Source organism: Cornus florida, unplaced genomic scaffold (assembly GCF_030987335.1).
Source record: "Cornus florida cultivar Cherokee Brave unplaced genomic scaffold, ASM3098733v1 CherokeeBrave_3.0.0_Hap2_Chr01, whole genome shotgun sequence".
NCBI classification, from domain to species: domain Eukaryota; kingdom Viridiplantae; phylum Streptophyta; class Magnoliopsida; order Cornales; family Cornaceae; genus Cornus; species Cornus florida.
Window position 1 is genome coordinate 86696125 of NW_026775571.1, and position 19543 is coordinate 86715667.

General features: G+C 35.0%; 1 protein-coding gene across 1 annotated transcript; it reads right to left on the reverse strand.

The window, feature by feature from the left end:
* Nucleotides 1-8096: 8096 nt before the first annotated feature.
* Nucleotides 8097-9618, reverse strand: LOC132276803 (uncharacterized). The gene is made up of 6 exons (XM_059778417.1): nt 9466-9618; nt 9007-9318; nt 8765-8907; nt 8514-8567; nt 8322-8394; nt 8097-8186 (listed from the first exon to the last, which is right to left on the reverse strand). The coding sequence occupies exons 1-6, from the start codon at nt 9616-9618 to the stop codon at nt 8097-8099; spliced, it is 825 nt and encodes a 274-aa protein (XP_059634400.1).
* Nucleotides 9619-19543: the final 9925 nt, after the last annotated feature.

The following is a 19543-nucleotide window of genomic DNA, read 5'->3' on the forward strand; positions in this document are numbered from 1 at the left end:
ATGAAGGGTGAACCCATGGTTAACTACATCAACCGTTGACGAGCTCTAAGTCTTGACTACAAGGATCGTTTATCTGAAATTTCTGCAATTGAAGCATGTATGCAAGGCATGTGCTGGGAGCTTCTTTACATCCTACAAGGGATTAAGCCTCGCACATTTGAAGAGCTTGTTACTCGAGCCCATGACATGGACCTTAGCATGGAAAATCATGGTGCTAGGAAAGATGTTCCAGATATACCCGACAACCTTCAAGAAAATGAGGGAAGTGAGTCAGAAAAAGAAAACAATATACTTCTTAACTCGGATGACGAAATAGCTTCATCTTTCATTATAAGCATCATCTCAAAAGACTTGCATCAAGAAACGCACCATGCTACAACAACAATTTCAACCGAAAGTGCAAAATCACAAGGGGCATTAAGTCAAGGAAACCAAGAAAAAAATCCTCAAAGTGCGACGAGATAGTCCGTGCCCTTCAGCATAGGTTTGGATTGTTGTCTGATTCTTGTAAAGTTGAAGAAAATTATTAAATTTGAAGTGCTCCCAGATACGAGCCTAAACTGTCGATGACACTCCTTGACATGAGTTTAAACTGTCTATCTAGAAAAAAAAAAAATCAAGAACTCCTTGATACGAGTTTAAACTGTCTCCCAAACAAAAAAAAATGACACTCCTTGACACGAGCTTAAACTATCTACTTGAAAAAAAAAATTTGACACTCCTTGATATGAGTATAAACTGTTTATCTGAAGAAGAAAAAAAATAACACTCCTTGGCATGAGTATAAATTGTCCACCTGAAGAAAAAAAATCAAGAACTCTTTGACATGAGTATAAAAAAAATAAAATAAAATAAAAAAAACCTCTGTGACATGAGTATAAACTTTTTCGAAAAAAACTCATGTCTCTATTGAACTACGTGATGACTTGATCCCTCTTTTGAGGGTATTTAGGCAGTTTAGAATTTTATTTTAAGTTCAGTATAACGCTAAACAAAAAAAAAAAAAAAAAATTCTCAGAGTATGCAAAATGGCAAAGTGTGCTCGTCACAAGATATCAAAATGACTAGTCGCAATTAATCAACATAGCTTACTGTCAAGATTGTTGTCGCTCGTCACAAATTTTCAACTTGGCTCGCTCTCAAGATGTTGTCACTCATCATGTGATATCAAAAATGCTCGTCACACCTGTCAACTTGGCATGCCACCAAAGTGTAGTTGCAAAGAAAATTTTGGTCTGTCGCCAAATTGTAGCTGCAAAGAAGAAATTTGGCCCACCGCCAAAATGTAGCTACAAGTAAGAATTTTGGTCCGTCTCCATAATTGTAGCTACAAAGGAAATTTTGATCCGGCAAAGTGTAGTTGTGAAGAAATAAATTGGTTCGTCGCAAGACTGTAAGTGCCAAGAAAAATTCTGCTCACCGCCGAGGTATTGCTGGAAAAGATTTTCGTTGAGCTATAGTTGAAGAAAAAAAAAATTTGTTTGTCATCGAGGTAAGGCTAGAAGAAATAAATAAAATTGACTTGCCGACAAGGCGTCGCTGAAGATTTCGGTTCATCACCAAAGTGTTGCTGCAACAAAATTTTGACTCATCGTCGAGGTGTCGCTAAAAAAAATTTGCTTGCCGCTGAGGTGTTGCTGAAAGAGAAATTTGGTTTTCTATTGAGGTATTGCGTTAAGGAAAATTCACGGCGTCGCCAAGATATTGCTGAAGTAAAAACAAATCCCCACACGGAGGCATAGGCATGCAAGCTTTGTTTGTCACATCCTTACAGCATTTACAACAGAGTTCTATCTTTGAAACAGATATGCACAAGCACACTTGCGAAACTCGGTAACTTCATGTCAAGTGGCTATTGGTGTCTGATGCATAAGTAAACTTGTACACTGAGTCGGATCTTTTGGTGGAGCTTCGGCTTGAAATTATCATCAAAACTGATAATAGCTAATGATGCTGGTGGTATGACCTCTCGGAGTATGGTCTCACTCTATCAATGGCTGCTGGATGATCCATGGCTGATGAAGACGTTCTGGCAATGGCTAACAATGCTAGTGGTCTGACCTCTTGGAGTTTGTTCATACTCTCTGAATGGTTGATGTCTAATCTCTGTATTGATTCATGGATGTTGACGACACTGTTTATGCTGGTCGCATGACCTCTCGGAGTCTGGTCTCACTTTATCAATGGCTGCTAGATGATCCATGGCTGATGAAGGCGCTCTGGCGGCGGGTGTTGACAACGTTGTATGAGCTAGTGGTAAAACCTCTCTCCATCTATATCTGTCTTTGCTCTCTGGGCTGATTCGTGACTGCTGACAACACTGCCTGTGCTGGTGGCATGACCTCTCGGAGTCTGGTCTCGCTCTATCAATGGCTGCTAGATGATCAATGGCTAATGTAGACGCTCTGGCGGCGGGTGTTGACAATGTTGTCTGAGCTAGTGGTAAAACCTCTCTCCATTTACATCTATTGTTGCTCTCTACGCTGATTTGTGGCTGCTGACGACACTGCCTGCGCTGGTGGCATGACCTCTCGGAGTCTATTTTCACTCTATCAATGGCTACTGGATGATCCATGGTTGATGAAGACGCTTTGGCAGCGGGTGTTGACAACGTTGTCTGAGCTAGTGGTAAAACATCTCTCCAACTATATCTGTCGTTGCTCTCTGGGATGATTCGTGGTTGCTGACGACACTGCCTTTGCTGGTGGCATGACCTCTCAGAATCTATTTTTGCTCTATTAATGGCTGCAGGATGATCCATGGCTGATAAATACGTTCTGGCAATAGGTGTTGATAATATTGTCTGAGTTTCTTGGTAAAACCTCCCTGGGTCTACATATCTCGCTACGCTCCAAGTCGATTCGTGGCTGCTGACATTAGAGTTTGTTCTCGCTCCAAAACGGTAATAGTATGGGGCTTGAAACTCTTGAAAAACGCTATGGTTGGCTAGCACCACTGAAAAAAAAAGGGGGGGGGGGGGAGAAGGAAACAAAAAAGGCAAGTGAAAAAAAAAAAGAAAGAAAAAGAAAAAAAAAATTCGTGAAACAAAAAAAGAGAGGAAAAAAAAAAAAAAAAAAAGTCGTGAAACAAAATAGGAAAAAGGAAAGAAAAAATTTTTGGTGAAAAAAAAAAAAGAGAAAAAAAAAAAAAAAAAGAAGAAGAAGAAGGAAAGAAAAAATTCGTGAAAAAAAAGAGAGAAAAAAAAAAGGAAAGAAAAAGAAAAAAAAAAAAAAAAAAAAAAGAGGGAAAAAAAGGAAAAGAAAAAAAAGGGGGGGGGGGGGGGAAAGAGAGAGAGAGGGAGAGAGAAAAAAAAAAAAAAAACAAAGGGAAAAAAAGAAGGAAAGAAAAAAGGCAAGTGAAATAAATAAATAAAAAAAAAAGAAAAAAAAGAAAGGAAGAAAAAAAAATTCGTGCAAAAAAGAGAAAAAAAAAAAGGAAAGAAAAAAAGGCGTGAAAAAAAAAAAGAGTGTTGTGAAAAAAAGAGAAAAAAAAAAAGGGAAAGAAAAAAAAAAAAAAAAAAAAAAACGTGGGAAAAAAAATTGTGAAAAAAAAGAAAAAAATGAGGAAAAAAAATTCGTGAAAAAAATAAAAAAAAAGAGAAAAAACAAATTTCGTGAAAATTTTCTAGCGTGAAAAACATGGGTGATGAAAATTTTCTAGCGTGGAAAAAATGGGTGAAAAAAAAAAGGAAAAGCTGAAAAAAAAAAAAAAAAAAAAAGAAAGAAAAGGAAAAAAGAAGAGTCATGCCAATTATTCATTTGAGCAGAGGCCGCAATCCAACACCGTCTTCAGAAGTTGTGATTTGACAAGTCTTCAGAGAATATTGGAATTGATGCCAAACCCTATACTATTGGGGGTATATATAGGCAACAAAATACCTCCTGTTTGTATTTGGATTTGTATAATTTAGTTTAAATGGGAAAGTAAAATTCCAAATCAAAGTTGGATAGAAAAGCAAAAGAAGAAATCTTACCATCCAAAGTTGGAGAGGAAAGGAAAGTTGGATATTTCAAGTCCCATTTGAAAAAGGAGACCAAGTCTTATCAAACCTGCGACTTGAAGTGGGGGCAATTTGTAAACACTAAAAATTTAGTGGGCTTTGGTTTTGACAAATTGACCCATTATGGGCTTAATGTTTAATTAAGTTAGTTAATTGGCTCAAGCTTGGTTCATTTAAATTATTTAATTAGTCCAACCCAGATGGTTAAATAAACAGATAATTATTCCTAATAAAATAATTTGGAATAATTATTTTTAAGGATAATTATCATAATATAACCGGTCCGGCCCAGTTATAATTTTATCCTTATCAGGAGATGACACGTGTCATCATCCTATCAACCCAAGAAGCCTATTAATAGAGGCCTGCGGGAAGAAGGAGGGGGACAAAAATTCAGAGTCCAGAAATCCAGAGACTCAGAAATTGAGAGAATTAGAGAGTTAGAAATCCAGAGGACAAACCTAAAGGCGAAGAACACCAAGCACATCCAAAGTCATGCCGTTCTTCACCAAATTCAACAAATTCTCTCCTCTCTGAAGACAAAGAACAACAAGCATATCCAAAGACGTGTCGTTCTTCCTCAAATTCAACAAAGGACACAAAATCAGAATTCAGAAGTCCAGAAATTCAGACACAAATTCAGAATTCAGAAGTCCAGAAATCCAGAGACTCAGAAGTCAGAGGCACAAATTCAGAATCCAAACCAAAAAGCGAAGAACACCAAGCACATCAAATCGTACTGGTCTTCATCAAATTCCACGGTGATCAACAACAAGCACATCAAATCGTGCAGTTCCTCATCAAATTCCACGGCGATTCAAGAACAAGCTCGTGCAGCCCATGGATCCAACCAACAACAAAAAGGAGATCGAATCAAAGGACCATTCTTTTTTGTAAAAAATATTAGAAAGGATTGTACTATATCTTTATAAATTAATAAAATATTTTATTTGCTCCATATTTTGTTTTATTTGCAGATTATAAAATTTGTGTGTACACTTATCTTCCTCCGTTTTCCTCTCTCACTACCCCCTATCTCACCACCATCGCGGAGACGCCTCCCCTTTGTTCGATCACCTTCTTCTCAACATGGCGTCTTCTTGCCTTCTTGCCCTGATCTTGCCCCAATTTCATTTCTTAAGTTAATTTTTTTGTTAAATTTATTTTCTTTTCTTTTTTTAAGTTAAATTTCTTTATTCATGATAAAGGGTAATTTGGAGAAATCAATGTAAATTAATTTCATTCCAACTTTTAAATTGGTTCAACCAAACACATGAATGAGAATCGTCATTCCATATTTACAGCATTCCATGTTTCTAACCAAACACTAGAATGGAATGGTCATTCCCATTCTCATTCCATTCTCAATTTTATTCCATTCCCACTCTATTTCATTCTTGCACACCAAACTAGCCCTAAGGGTATGTTTCGACTAGTAAGATGAAAAATAAAAGAAATAATAATATCATGATAGGTGATAAATGCACTTTTCTCACTCCATTTTCAATGTGAAATGACAATTATTGTCAACTGATTAAGTTCATAAGAATCAAGTATAAAGGATATGACGTAAGCGGAAGCGATAAATTTGTTCACGAGGAACATGTTACCTTGAATCCACAAGGTGGGTGTTTTGAATCCACAAAACGAAAAGAGAATTCAAAGAAATCTAATATATTATTTAATAATTGTATGAATAAAAGGTTAATTATGCACTTTGCAGTACGCTTATTTATAAGAATAGAAACCTAACTCTACCAGAAAACGAAAACATAAAGAAACCTAATAGCAAAAGGAAAACAATTCCTCAACGAAATTAAATAAAACTACACTTCTTATAAAAAAATATAACAATAAAATAAATAAGAAATCTAAATAATAAAAATTACTAAGTGGATAAAATTGTCCTACATCAGTCCCCTCTACTTCAGAAAAAACTCGTCCTCGAGTTACGCTGCTACTCATCATATATTAATATGAATAAAATTTCATACCATTGAATGCTTGACCTTAAACTTGCTTTTTAATTGTCCAATTCCAAGAGAACACCAATCTTAACATATTTCTTATCTCCTTGGGTAGCTTAGAAGAAAAGAAATTGTTAGAGTGATAATTCCCTATATCACAAGGAACAAAATCATGAAAATTATTCTGGACCAATTTTTTGGAATCCAATTTCACCAAAACCATCTTGCAATGGGAATGATTGTGAGCCAAAATTCTTTGTATTGAAAAATCAATTACCCACTGAGAAATATAAACACTTTGAGAGTTTTCAAAAAGATTGAATTTAATCACTTTGGATGAAAACTGAAATTCAAATGGATCAGAATTTCTATACTCGTAGCATTTAATGGGTAGGTCAAGTTTTGTCACCTTTTCCAAGGCCACATACCTTTGTGCATCATCTTCTTTTACTCCAACCTCATGATCACAATTGGCCACCTAAGTAGTATTTGAATTTCCCCCATTCAAGTTGGCGTCAACTGCCACGTCAATTCCACTTTAAAAATCCATAAAATTAACATCAGTTGACATGCCACCTTCAACAAAATTTTTTTTTTTTTTTTCCTGGCAAGAAAACCGCCATACCATACGACATCTATATGGCAAGAACATACAACAAAGAAACACATACACAGACAACAATCCAAAGCAAAACTAACACCCACTAAAGGCAAGATCACAGCATTGACAACAACCTAAAACTAGAAAGTGTTAGCATAGCCAAGGACCGGGTCAACCAGTAGATAGCAGATAGCAAATACCACGGCACCTAACAATGCAAACTGTCCGTGGATGCCAACGTAAGAATATCCCTAGGAATATGAACAAAAGCAAGATCCCCAGGAATATGATGTCGGGAAAGCTTCGCAATAGCGTGAGCAACTTGATTGCCTGTTCTATAGACATGGCTAATGCGATAAAAGTTAAATCTCCGAAGCGCTACTTGAATATCAAAGACAACTGGATGAATTGCAAGCAGTCCAGAAGCAACACCTAACACATCTTGAATCACAATCATAGAATCACGTTCAAACCAAACCCATGAAAGTAAAGAAGAAATAGCCCAAGAACTGCTTTACGAAGGCAAATGGCCTCAGCGACGGTTGCACTAGCAGCAGGGAAGGGAGAAAACACCATTGCCTACAAAATAGTTCCCCTAGAGTCTTGAAAGACAGCACTACCACCCCCAACGTGTGATGAAGAGAAAAAAGACGCATCCACATTACATTTAACCATCCCATTAGTTGGAGGCATCCAACGGGAAAATGAAGGAATAGACAAGCCTGGAGATAATCTGGATTAAAATAAAGATAATGCATCCTTGTACTTCCAAAACTGAGAACACGCCATAAAAATGACTCTATCGACATCCCAAAAAACTCTATCGAAAACAAATTTATTTCGGGCCTTCCAAATACCTCAACAACAGCAGGCCACCAAACCCAGCACGTCCATTCCCCCGTCTGTAGCCACCCACTGCCCAACTAAAGCCATCCACCAATTAGAAAAGGAAGAAGGAGGAGCATATGCAAAATCAAAACTTAACGGGGTGTTTCCAAACTTGATGGAATGAGGGCATAGGAAAATCAAATGTTCAATAGATTCCTGATCCAAGCCACACCTGGGACACACTACCTCCACCTTTATCCTATGAGCTAAAAGTAGCTGACGAACTAGGAGAGCCCTCTTACAGTATTTCCACAAAAAAATGCTGAATTTTGGGTGGAACTTTACATTTCCAAATACTCTTCCAAAACAACCTATTAGACGACAACAGCTTAGAATCCTCTTGAGAATTTCCACTACCAAGATGCAATAACTAATGAGCCAATCGATAGGCGGATCGCACCGAAAACTCACCATTTGGCTCGAGATCCCAAGCCAACTTGTCTTCTCTAGAAAACATACTAAAGGAACAATGAAGTATAGCGCCCACAGTGGACGATGGAAATAAATAAGCAAGCAACTCCACATTCCACCCATGACCAGAATGATTGAATAACTCCGCCACCAAACTCCACATTCCACCCATTTCCTGGGATACCAGCAACCCATCGATCATTCCAGATATTAATAGAGTGGCCATTCCCTACAATCTATCTAGATCCATTTGCAATGAGATGTTGCGTAAACCAAATACTCCACCAAGCCCAAGAAGGATTAGATCCCAATTGCGCTTCTAAAAATGAACAATGGCGAAAATATTTAGCTTTAAAAAGTTGAAAAGCCAAACCTTGTTGGTGAACCATAAAATTCCAACCATGTTTAGCCAACAAGGCCTCATTATATGCCTCAAAATTGCAAAAACCTAAACCTTCTTTATCTTTTGATGCACATAAGAAATCCCATTTAACCTAGTGAATATTGGAAGACGCCCCCGCTTTACCCTACCAAAAACGACGGACATGTGTCAGAATGGTGTTATAAAGCTTAGGAGTCAACCTGAAATAAGACATCACATATGTAGGTAATGCATTCAAATCTGCTTTAATTAAAATTTACTTACCAGCCTGTGACAATAAGAGCGATGTCCAACTTGCTAAGCGAGCCGCCACTCGTTCTGAAATGTAATGAAAAACATCCCACTTTAAACGTCCGATAATTATCGGCATCTCCAAATATTTAACACACAATCATTCCTCTTGAATTTCCAACAACTGACATAAGGTAGTCCGAATCGCAGGGCGAGTAGTTTTGGAGAAAAAAATAGCAAATTTAAAGAAATTAATCTGCTGTCCAGAAGCCCTTTCATATCACTTTAAGAGAGTCTTAAGAAATGTAATTTCAGACTGTGAAGCTTGGCAAAAAACAATCGCATCATCTGCAAAAAATAAATGTGAAATAGGAGGCGCATAGAGACAGATATGGATACCGGATAACACTCTATGTTGAAGAGCAACCTGCATGGAAATAGATAAAGCTTCTGCATATAAAATAAATAGGTATGGAGATAAAGGATCCCCTTGTCGAAAACCTCGCATAGGTTTAAACCTACCCACATGGCTCCCATTAATCATCACAGAATAAGAGACTGTAGAAATACAAGCATGGATAATTTTAATCCAATGAGGGTGAAATCCCAATTTCGCCAACATAGCAAACAAAAAAGACCACTTAATACGATCACAAGCTTTACTCATATCAAGCTTCAAAGCAAGAAAAACATTTTTACCTTTATGCTTATTTTTTAGATAACGAAGTATTTCATGAGAAATCAAAATATTATCAGTGATATGGCGTCCAGTGACAAAAGCACTTTGGGTCTCACTAACAACAGAAGGAATACATTCTCGAAGCCGAGTGGAAAACAACTTGGCAATTATCCGATAAGAAACATTGCATAAAGATATGGGTCGGTAATGTGCTACTTGGGTTGGGGAATCAATTTTAGGAATTAAAACAATATTAGTATGATTCATACTAGATAAAAAATAGCCCGAATGTAAAAAACTACATACCGCAGCAGTTACCTTGGTTTTGAGGATAGGCCAATATTGCTGATAGAACAATGGTGTCAGCTCATCCAGACCTGAAACTTTGCAAGGTTGCATATTAAAAATTGCTTGGCGTATTTCTTCCTCTGAAGGCGGCTTTAGAAGACTCCTATTCATTTCAGGAGAAACTCATGGAGAAACATGCCATAAAAAATGATCAATACCACTCGGCGATCGAGTGTGGAATAAATCTTGAAAATAATTAAGAAAAATCATCCAAAATTGAGATTCGTCCTCAATCCATCGGCCGGTGGAATCCTCTACTCTGGAAATATGGTTATGATGATGTCGTCAGATGGTAGAAGCATGGAAGAATTTAGAATTCCGATCCCCCAACTGCAACCATTGAATCCTGGCTTTCTGGAACCAATACAATTCTTCCTGTCTCCAAGACGATTATAATTGTTGCTCTACGGCGAGAACCTGTTCATAATCACAATCGACCAAATTTTCCTTTAATTGTTGCAATTTGGCTTTAGCTAGTGTAATTTTTTTTTCTGAGCATGATGATTAGTTGTCCGGACCCAGTGAACCAGAGCTTTTTACATTTTTTTATTTTTTCAGACCATCGGTACAATTGGGACCCAGAAATGGGCACACTCCACATGTCCCGTATAATATCACCACACTGCGGATCAGACACCCAATGAGCCTCAAAATGAAATTATCTAGATTTCTTATGAAAGACTGGCTCGAGATCGAGAAGCAAAGCATAATGATCAGAGCTGGCAACAGTGATATAATGGACTCGAGTTTTAGGAAACATCCTACTCCAAGCCTTACTAACTAAGGCGCGATCCAATTTTTCTTGAATATTAGCACCACCACAACGATGATTATTCCATGTAAATGGGTACCCATCAAATCCCAAATCAATGAAGGCACAATTAGCTACCAAATTTCAAAAATTCTTGAAAACCCAACACGGTTTAGGAAGTCCACCCCGTTTTTCCATTGGCGACAACAAATCATTAAAATCACCAATTATAAGCCAACGATCATCCCAAATCTTCTGCATGCGTGTAAGATACGCCCACTGTGCCGCCCGAATAACATCATCAGTGTTAGCATAAATAAACATAAGAATCTAAGTACCTTTCTTTGCAGCATAAAGTTCCACAGTAATCTGATAGTCACAATGATCAGTAATGCGCATCAGATTTTCCAACCGCCAAAAAATAGCAATACCCCCTGCCGACCCAACTGAATTAATAGACCAACAAAAATCCACCTTTAATTGTCGTTTCAGCCGTTCAATTTTCTATGAATTGTTTTTAGTTTCAAACAAAGTGATAATATCAGGTGAATGAATCTTGTTAAGTTGTAGTAATTGTCTAACAGTAAGCGAGTTCCCCACCCCTTGGCAATTCCAAACCAGACTCCGCAAAGAACTATGATGCATCAAATAAGATGGACCATCAATAGAATAAGGCGGAAGTCGTAAACCTGATATACTTAGAACGGCTGAAGAATAAGCAGAAGAAAAACGAGATCCCGCAGAACCAACCAAAGGTTGATGAAATTGAACATGTCGGGCCAGACCACTATTAGTTAGCCTACAAGACCTCAGATGATTGAAGTCCCTAACTGGGTTCAGCCCATTTGCCAACAAAGAGGATGACTGAGCGGCCTAATTATGTGCTAGACCTTGGCCCACCAAACCTGTAGTCCCTATCTCGCGTATTCCAGACGTTTCCGGGAGACAGTAGATTCGTGTCCATCAGCAATGGCAATAGCCGCCGGCCGATCCATCACTATAGCCACCGAATAAGCCACAACAGTGGCCCCAATTGCACCAAGAACCTCCCAAGACACAACCAATAGAGCTCATTTCAAAGATCTGCAATGAAACAAATTTGCCACAATAGAAAAACGCAGCGCCGCCGCTTTTACCAAGAACTCCAACCAAAAGAACATGACAGATAACTAACAAAGATTTAAAGAACCATACGCTCTCTACCGCTGATACAGCTTCGGTATCCCCAGCCAGACCAACAACCCTCTGATAAACAGTCAGTATTGTGAGCCTTAAGGATCTCCAAAAAACCAACTTGCCGCAATAGAATCTCATACCGCCTCAACAATCCTAACACAAACAAGCCTCAAAACTCTAAGCAACGAGCATAACAGTGAGGAAATTGACTAAACAGGCCGATCAAAACGGCCCCCCACTGTAGCACTCCGACAAGCAGAGAGAACACCGATGAAAAAAGTAGCTCCGACACGCAGAGAAAACTCCGACACGCAGAGAAGCTCCGACAAGCAGAGGAGGACCAGCAAAAATAGTGAGAAATACTAACCCAATACTTTGTTTCTTTGTGGAAGTTCCACCTATGAACCCTAATAATAACTTGTGTTTGGGCAGTTGCTTTTATATTGAAAAACTCATATCCCCTTCAACAAATATTGGCCCAACAATATTAGTAGCACTCTTGATTTGCTTTACAAGATTAGTAACAACAATTTTATCCCTTTCTTTTCTAGGTTGTACAAAACCGACAACTTCATCCTTTTCATTTATTTTTTACTTCTCTTCTTCTAAGCAATTACCTTGGGGTGTTATTTCTTGGACATATATAATTTTATTATTACTTTATGCCTGCTTGCAAACCGTTCCATCATTGGAGTATGTTGAACTTTCGAAGGCATAAGGCAGAACCTTCCTACACCTTGGTCGATAATCCTAATACGACTAAAATTGATTCTTCTCACATTCCTCGTAATCTAGTGGAAGAAATTTGGCTTTCAAAATACGTTTCATCTTCAACCAAGATTGTATTGATGCTTTTCTTTGTTGTGCACGAGTGACCAATAATTGATCCCACCAAACAAAAGTTCTTCCCTTCAATTTGTATGCGACTAGTGCCACCTTTTTATCCTTTGGAATCCCCATGTAATCAAAGAACCTCTCAAAATCTTCTAGCCAATCTAAAAAAATCTTCAACATGAAAGAGACCATCAAAACTTTTAGAAGGAAAATTCCTAAAATCATAATCCCCATAATCATGATATCTTTGTGCGTCTCTATGATCCCCAAACACCTTTTCCTCATAGGCTGATTGACTATGCGGAGGGAAGGGGTTGCGATTACGAACAGGATGAACACGATCTATGTCGTTGCACAACCTATTGTTATCGCGGTTCTGCTCTAGACCCAACTTAAGCCTAACAATCTTTGCTTAAATATCTTGCAACGTTTGCTGGGTTTCACTTTGATAGTCTTGAAATTCGATTCTATAAGGAGCCATTCTCTATCGATCTTCGTTGCCAGTGAGGTTGCCACGAAAACGATCACCTGCCACCTGCCATTAGACCAGGAAAAGACAAGGCTTTGATACCAACTGACGTAAGCGGAAGTGATAAATTTGTTCACTAGGAGCAGCTTACCTTGAATCCATAAGGTGAGTGTTTTGAATCCATAAAACGAAAAGAGAATTCAAAGAAATCTAATATATTATTTAATAATTGTATGAATAAAAGGTTAATTCTGCACTTTGCAGTACAATTATTTATAATAATAGAAACCTAACTCTACAAGAAAACAAAAACATAAAGAAACCTAATAACAAAAAGAAAACAATTCCTCAAAGAAATTAAATAAAACTACACTTCCTATAAAAAATATAAAAATAAAATAAATAAGGAATCTAAATAATAAAAATTACTAAGTGGATAAAATTGTCCTACATCAGGATATTTACATTAGTTTAAGAAAATAAAATGAAAAAGAGGTGCATTTATCATTTCTTATTTATGAGGGAAAAGAAATGAATTGAAAGAATATTGTAAGGGCTAGTTTGGTGTGGTGGAATGAATTGGAATAGAATGAGAATGGAGGTGGGAATGGAATGACAAGAGAATGGAGGTGGGAATGAAATGACAAGAGAATGGAATGAGAATGATGATTCTCATTCTATCGTTTGGTTGCAAACATGAATGTGTAAAAATGAAATGCTCACTCTTATTCCTGTGTTTGGGAAAAAAGTTGGAATGGAATGAATTTATATTATTTCTTTAAATTATATTTTATTATTAGTAAAAAAATTTAACTAAAAAAATTAACTTCTACAAAAACAAAAGGGAGAATAGATAATAAAAAGAGAAAATAAACAGGATGGAGAGAGAAAGTAGAGAAACATAAATATATGTATATGTAAGTATATACATGTATATATATGTGGGTATTATAGATATAACAGGAGAACAATAAATTGAATCTGGTGAAAGAAATCATTTACAAGCAAATCAGAGCTTGATACAAATTGAATCTGAAGTGTTCATTGTGGCCAAGCAAAGAAGGGAGTCTTTTCACTGTTCCGGCGAAAGTTCAGACCTTTGGCTTCTGTTAAAACCGGTGAACACTGGGACTCTCGACTTCCATTAAAACCGGTGAAAACCCTTCAGCTCTGGCAAATCGGCGAGCTGCATTCAAAGACTCAACGGTTCCGGTAAAGATAGACCCAGTTGATGCTCTATCACCATGAACGCTGGCGAGCTTCATTCAACCAGTGATTCCGGTGTGAATTCCGAGCAACAAAGGTCTATTAATTCCGATGTGCTCCAGTTGCAGAATCTTCATCATTCTGGCGAGTTGCTAAGTTTCAACTCACTCCAATGACCCACCAAAGTTCACATCCGAAGCTTGGTCAGTGAGCATTGACGATTCAACTGAAGCATCAGTTCCAGCGTGCTTCAGTCACGGTGACCAATAGTTCCGACAAACTTTGTGAACAAGTCCGACGAGACTAGTGATGACCAAACCAAAAGGTTAGTCCAGCGAGCCTCATCCCACACCTGTGAGCTTCACTTTTACATGTGTATTTTTGGTACGCAGAGAGAGAGAGAGAGAAATGAAGCCAAAGGCTATTTTTTTGTCTTTGATTTTTTTTTAGCATTTCTGAGAATGTCCATTCCATTTTTAATGTGACATACCAAACAAGAGAATGAAAACAAAAATATTCCATTCCAGTTTTATTTGATTCTATTCACTCACACCAAACATGACTTAAAAGAATATGATAAATGCACTCCCATATTTTTTTTTTTTTTTTTTTGATCTTTTTCTTAACATAAATGATAAATATATTAATAATACCTGGTTTTCTTATTTTTGAGTTAAGGACTTTTATATTATTTCTTTTTAAGAATGAAGTTCGTTTGGTTAAAAGGAGTGTTGCTCACTATATAAATCTTTATTTTTTCCGTTACTAATTTTATTTTGTGATCGTTAGGGCATAACATCAATTTATTTTTAAGGGAAAATAGGGGCAAACAGGTAATATCAAACTCCAGTTTCTTTTTCATCTATTTTCTCCCACTTTGAAATGATAGAAAAATCAATGTTTATAGAGTGAGCTCGTCCTCCAAATAAAATTTAATATTTTTTTCCTTCACCCTTTTAAAACAAAAAGAAATTAGATTTTTCATTCTTTTTCTTACATTTTCAACAATTCAAACAAAGTGTAAGATCACTCACTTTAATTTAAGAAAGAGGGAATTTGTTTTCGTCCTTTTTTCGCATGTTATTGATGTGAGTTCTTGGTGCGTACTATAATGTTCAAATCTTCAATTGGATCCTTGAATTCAAATAGTGCAACTTGGTTTGGTTTTCCAAATCAACGATTTTGTTTTGGTTTTTCCAAATGTTATTTTTGGCTCATTGGGCTAAAAATAGTTGAAATGTTAGGATCAGCCCATAATTTAAATGTTATTTTAGTCTTGAATCACATTAAACCAAAGTTATATATACTCCTTTTTCTAACTTTAATTTTTAGCATTACATTATTGCTATGCTATTAAAAGATTTTAAAAAGTAGAAATGCACTCTCAAATAGGTAATAGAGGAATATTCATCAGTGACAAAAAAAATTAGGTTAAATGAGGTTTGATTTAGGCTAAATGTATATTACGCTATATATATATTATTATGTAAGTTTACGTATTAATATTGAACCGACTCAAAAGTTTAGCGTCTAAATCAAACCTATCCTTTTACACCTCTAATAAGTTCTGTCGAGGGCATTTTTTAACATGTATAGCTGAGGGTTTAATGTAAAATTAATATATTTTTAGTGGTTAAAAGTGTAAGAAAATGGAAGATGTCTAACAAATAGCCTAATTTTTTTAATCAGGTGGTGGCAAATGGACGGGTTGGGTTAGATTTGGGCTGAATTGAAAATGGGCTGGTCAAACATGGGTCAAGACCCATATTCAACCTGCTCAGAACGAGTTGAAAATAGACGAGTTAAAAGTGTATAGGGTTAACCCATTATGACCCGTGGACCCATTAAAATTTTTGATATTTACAAACATGAAAAAAGAAAATGTAATTTGCATATTTGTAAAAAAAAAATGACCCGTGAAACCAGTTCGACCCACCCAAAATATTGATGTTTAAAAAATAAATTTTTTTAAAAAATTTTGATGTTTACAAATATGGAAAAGGAAAATGTAATTTGGATTTTTGTAAAAAAAAAAAAAAAAAAATTGACCCGTGAAACCCGATCGACCCGCCCAAAATATTGATGTTTAAAAAATAAAAATTTCTTAAAAATTTGATGTTTACAGACATGGAAAAAAAAATGTTATTTTAATATTTGAAAAAAAAAAAAAAAAAAAAAATGAACCGTGAAACCAGACTGACCCGCCCAAAATTTTGATATTTAAAAAATAAAATTTTCTTAAAAATTTTGATGTTTACAAATATGAAAAAAGAAAATGTAATTTGTATATTTGAAAAATAAAGTAAAATAAAATTTCACCCGTGAAACCCGACCGACCAGTTCAAAATTTTGATATTTAAAAATTTTGATATTTACAAACATGGAAAAGGAAAACGTAATTTGTATATTTGTAAAAAAAAAAAAAAAAAAAAAAAAAAAATTGGCCCATGAAGCCTGATCGACCCGCCCAAAATATTGATGTTTAAAAATAAAATTTTCTTAAAAAAAAAAAAATTACCCGTGAAACCCGACCGACCCACCCAAAATTTTGATGTTTAAAAAATTTGATGTTCACAAATATGGAAAAAGAAAATGTAATTTGTATATTTATTAAAAATAAAAAAAATAATAAAAAGAAAAGAAAAGACCTGTAAAACTTACACGATCCGCCCAAAATATTAACACATGGCATTTGTTCCAACCAATTATTTTTCAATAGTAGAGAGTGTGTGTTTTACCTGCGTATACATATGTGTCGCATCAAATTTTCTTTGAAATAATAGTAGGTGTGTTCTTTGAAATTTTCTTTGACACGCACATTACGCATAGCGAATTAGCAACTCTTTAATTAAAAATAAAATAATAATATTCTGTCTAATCAAAATAACTTCAAAATAGTCGTACCCAATGCCAAGTCATTTCCTTATTTATGCGTATCTATATCTATATCTATATTATCTCAATCTCCACAATACCGGTGGGATTCACATTGAAGATGAGGAGAGGTCCTCAGAGGCCGGTGGAGGAAGAAGCCACCCAGGCTACAAAAACACCAGAATCATAAGGAAAATCTCCTAGTATTCAGAGGGTGGTGGTTGTGGAGAAGGCAAAACTGAACCAAATCCAAAGAATTATGAGAAACTACTAACATATTCCAATTATTATAATGCAACATTGAAATTAAATTTACAATTTAGTTTTATCATAAATCCCTAGAAAGTTCCACATCCAGAATTGAATGAAGTCCAAAACAGTTTTACCAATGTTTTCTCTCATGACATGATAGAAAATATTTGGTATAGCGCCCAATATTTGGCATACCAAATATTTGATGTGTGACTTTCCAAAAAAAAATATTTGATGGTTTCTCTCAGTACATATGAAAGCAAGGTAATCATCACTGGCAAAGCCGAATTTTTGCAAGTGACTTTAATAATTGTGTTTGACAAATAACTGAACTTGATTGCTAAGTGACCTATTTGTTATAGCATTCAAATCTTTGAATTAATATTTCGCTATTGTTATATTTCTCTTCATAAAGTTATATATTCATCTTATTTCTATCAATACAAAGATAATACTAACACTCAAACTCAATAATTAAAAAAAATATTCTCAAAAACTCAATAATTTAAAAATACTTCTCTCAAAAATTTAATGCTCAGGCTCTCTTGATTATTGTTAGTGAGACTATTATTTATATAACAGGTCAAATAAGTTAATTCATTTGGGATCCTACGGATCCACTTTTTTTTCAGGACTCTTTTGTTTCTGTATTTTCACATCGAGAGTTATTAGCAGACGAAGAGATGTCAAAGATGCTTCTTACTTCCCAAACAGATCCTCCTTCATCTATATATAAACGCTGATTTATCAAGAATACGCAAGAAAAACACTTCAAATTGAAGGGTAGAAAATACCCCTAAAATATGCTTGCAGTGCATATCATATCCTTGCGTGTAAAAAGCACACCTAAAGTTTTAATTTGGTGCAAATAGGTTCCTCTGACAAATTAAAACCTCTAAGTTGACTAAATTATCCTTACTGAAACATTTTATAAAATATATAAAAATAAATAATTTTATAAAATGATCGAAAATGACACTATTGGAAGACGCTGATAATGGATAAGTAAAGATAAAAATAGAAAATAAAAAATAAAAGTGTAAAAGAAAAGTAAAGAAAAATTACAAAAACCAAAATAAAGTGCAAACTAAAGAAAACAAATATGCTCCAAATTCCGAAAATCAATGCACACAGATATTGGGATTTTTTATTTTATTTTTAATAATGTTGGTACAAAAAATAAAATAAAATAAAGAAGAAGAAAAAATTAGTATAAAATAGTAAACTGAAATCTCAAAAAATTCAAATCCTTATTCTACAAATTCTCAAAGTTTAAAAAAATAAAAATAAATAAATAAGTTTAGAAATATATATAGAGAAAAAAATTTCAAATATATATATATATAAGGTAATGTGCGCATAACACTCAGATACTATGAAATTAGTAGCATATATACTTCTTTGGGCATTTTTAAAAGAGTAAACGTGTAAAATGGGTATTATAACACTAATTTATGTCAGATTTTTTATTGAATTTTTTTTTGCACAATGTAAAAAGATTAAGAGCACTTTTTGCACACTTTTTCAAATGGAGATTAATGTGTTACATGAAATACACTTTAGAATAGATAATGCATATATATATATATATATATATATATATATATATATATATATATAGTGAACTTAAAATTTTATTACATAAATTAGATTAATTACATTAAATGTAAAACTTCATTAAGCCTTCACTAATAAAGTTGGAGTTTTATAAATTTAATTGCTAAAACAATTACTTCGAAAAATTAATCTAATATCTTTACTTCCTATCACCCAACAACATGGGGAAACATATAAATTGGGTAATGATGTGTTGTGAAGACTAATTTGCAATCTAATTGGGACCAAACCAAAAGGCTAGTAGTGACTTGGTCAAAATAGTCGTGATTCAAATGGTCTATTATTATTCAATGTTATTCTTCGACCTCGATTGTGACAGGAGTGGAAAGTAGGGAAACTGCCTACTCATAATTAATGAGTCCGTGTTAGATGGGTAATATGATTTAACATTGGTGTCTTTAATATGGTTGTGGCAACAACCTTAGAGAACAATAGTGTATTTGCATTTAGGGCATATGGTCCACTGCTGTTCTCTGGCAAGCTGCTTGAAGAGATAATTATTTCCATTATTTTTTGCAGTTCATAATCAACTTGATTTTGCAATTTTTTTTAATTAATTGGACCAGCGCTTGCTTGTATAGAAAATGGAAATTCTTGTGTTATTGTTTATAAGAAAAATTAATCAATTACATTTTTCCTTTTAAGCACCAACATTTATTTTTATTCTTATTATTATTTTTTTATCAATTCTTCAATTAATCAGGGACACTATGAGCTCAATTGATAAACTTTTTTAGGGGCGAGTTCAAATTCTAATTTGATCAAATTTTCATAGAAAAAAACAGTGGGATAAGAATTACAATGGAGTAGTAATATCATGCCATTTTGTTGATATAGTATTATCAACTAATTAAATC

What these genes read in the sequence shown, in the direction of transcription:
- LOC132276803 (XM_059778417.1), bottom strand. Translation starts at nt 9,618, where the DNA reads ATGAATAGGAGTCTTCTAAAGCCGCCTTCAGAGGAAGAAATACGCCAA. An exon ending in AAACCAAGGTAACTGCTGCG is followed by an intron (nt 9,319 to 9,465) that starts GTATGTAGTTTT and finishes ATAATTGCCAAG; the next exon opens with TTGTTTTCCACTCGGCTTCG. An exon ending in TTTCTTAAGACTCTCTTAAA is followed by an intron (nt 8,568 to 8,764) that starts GTGATATGAAAG and finishes ATTACATTTCAG; the next exon opens with AACGAGTGGCGGCTCGCTTA.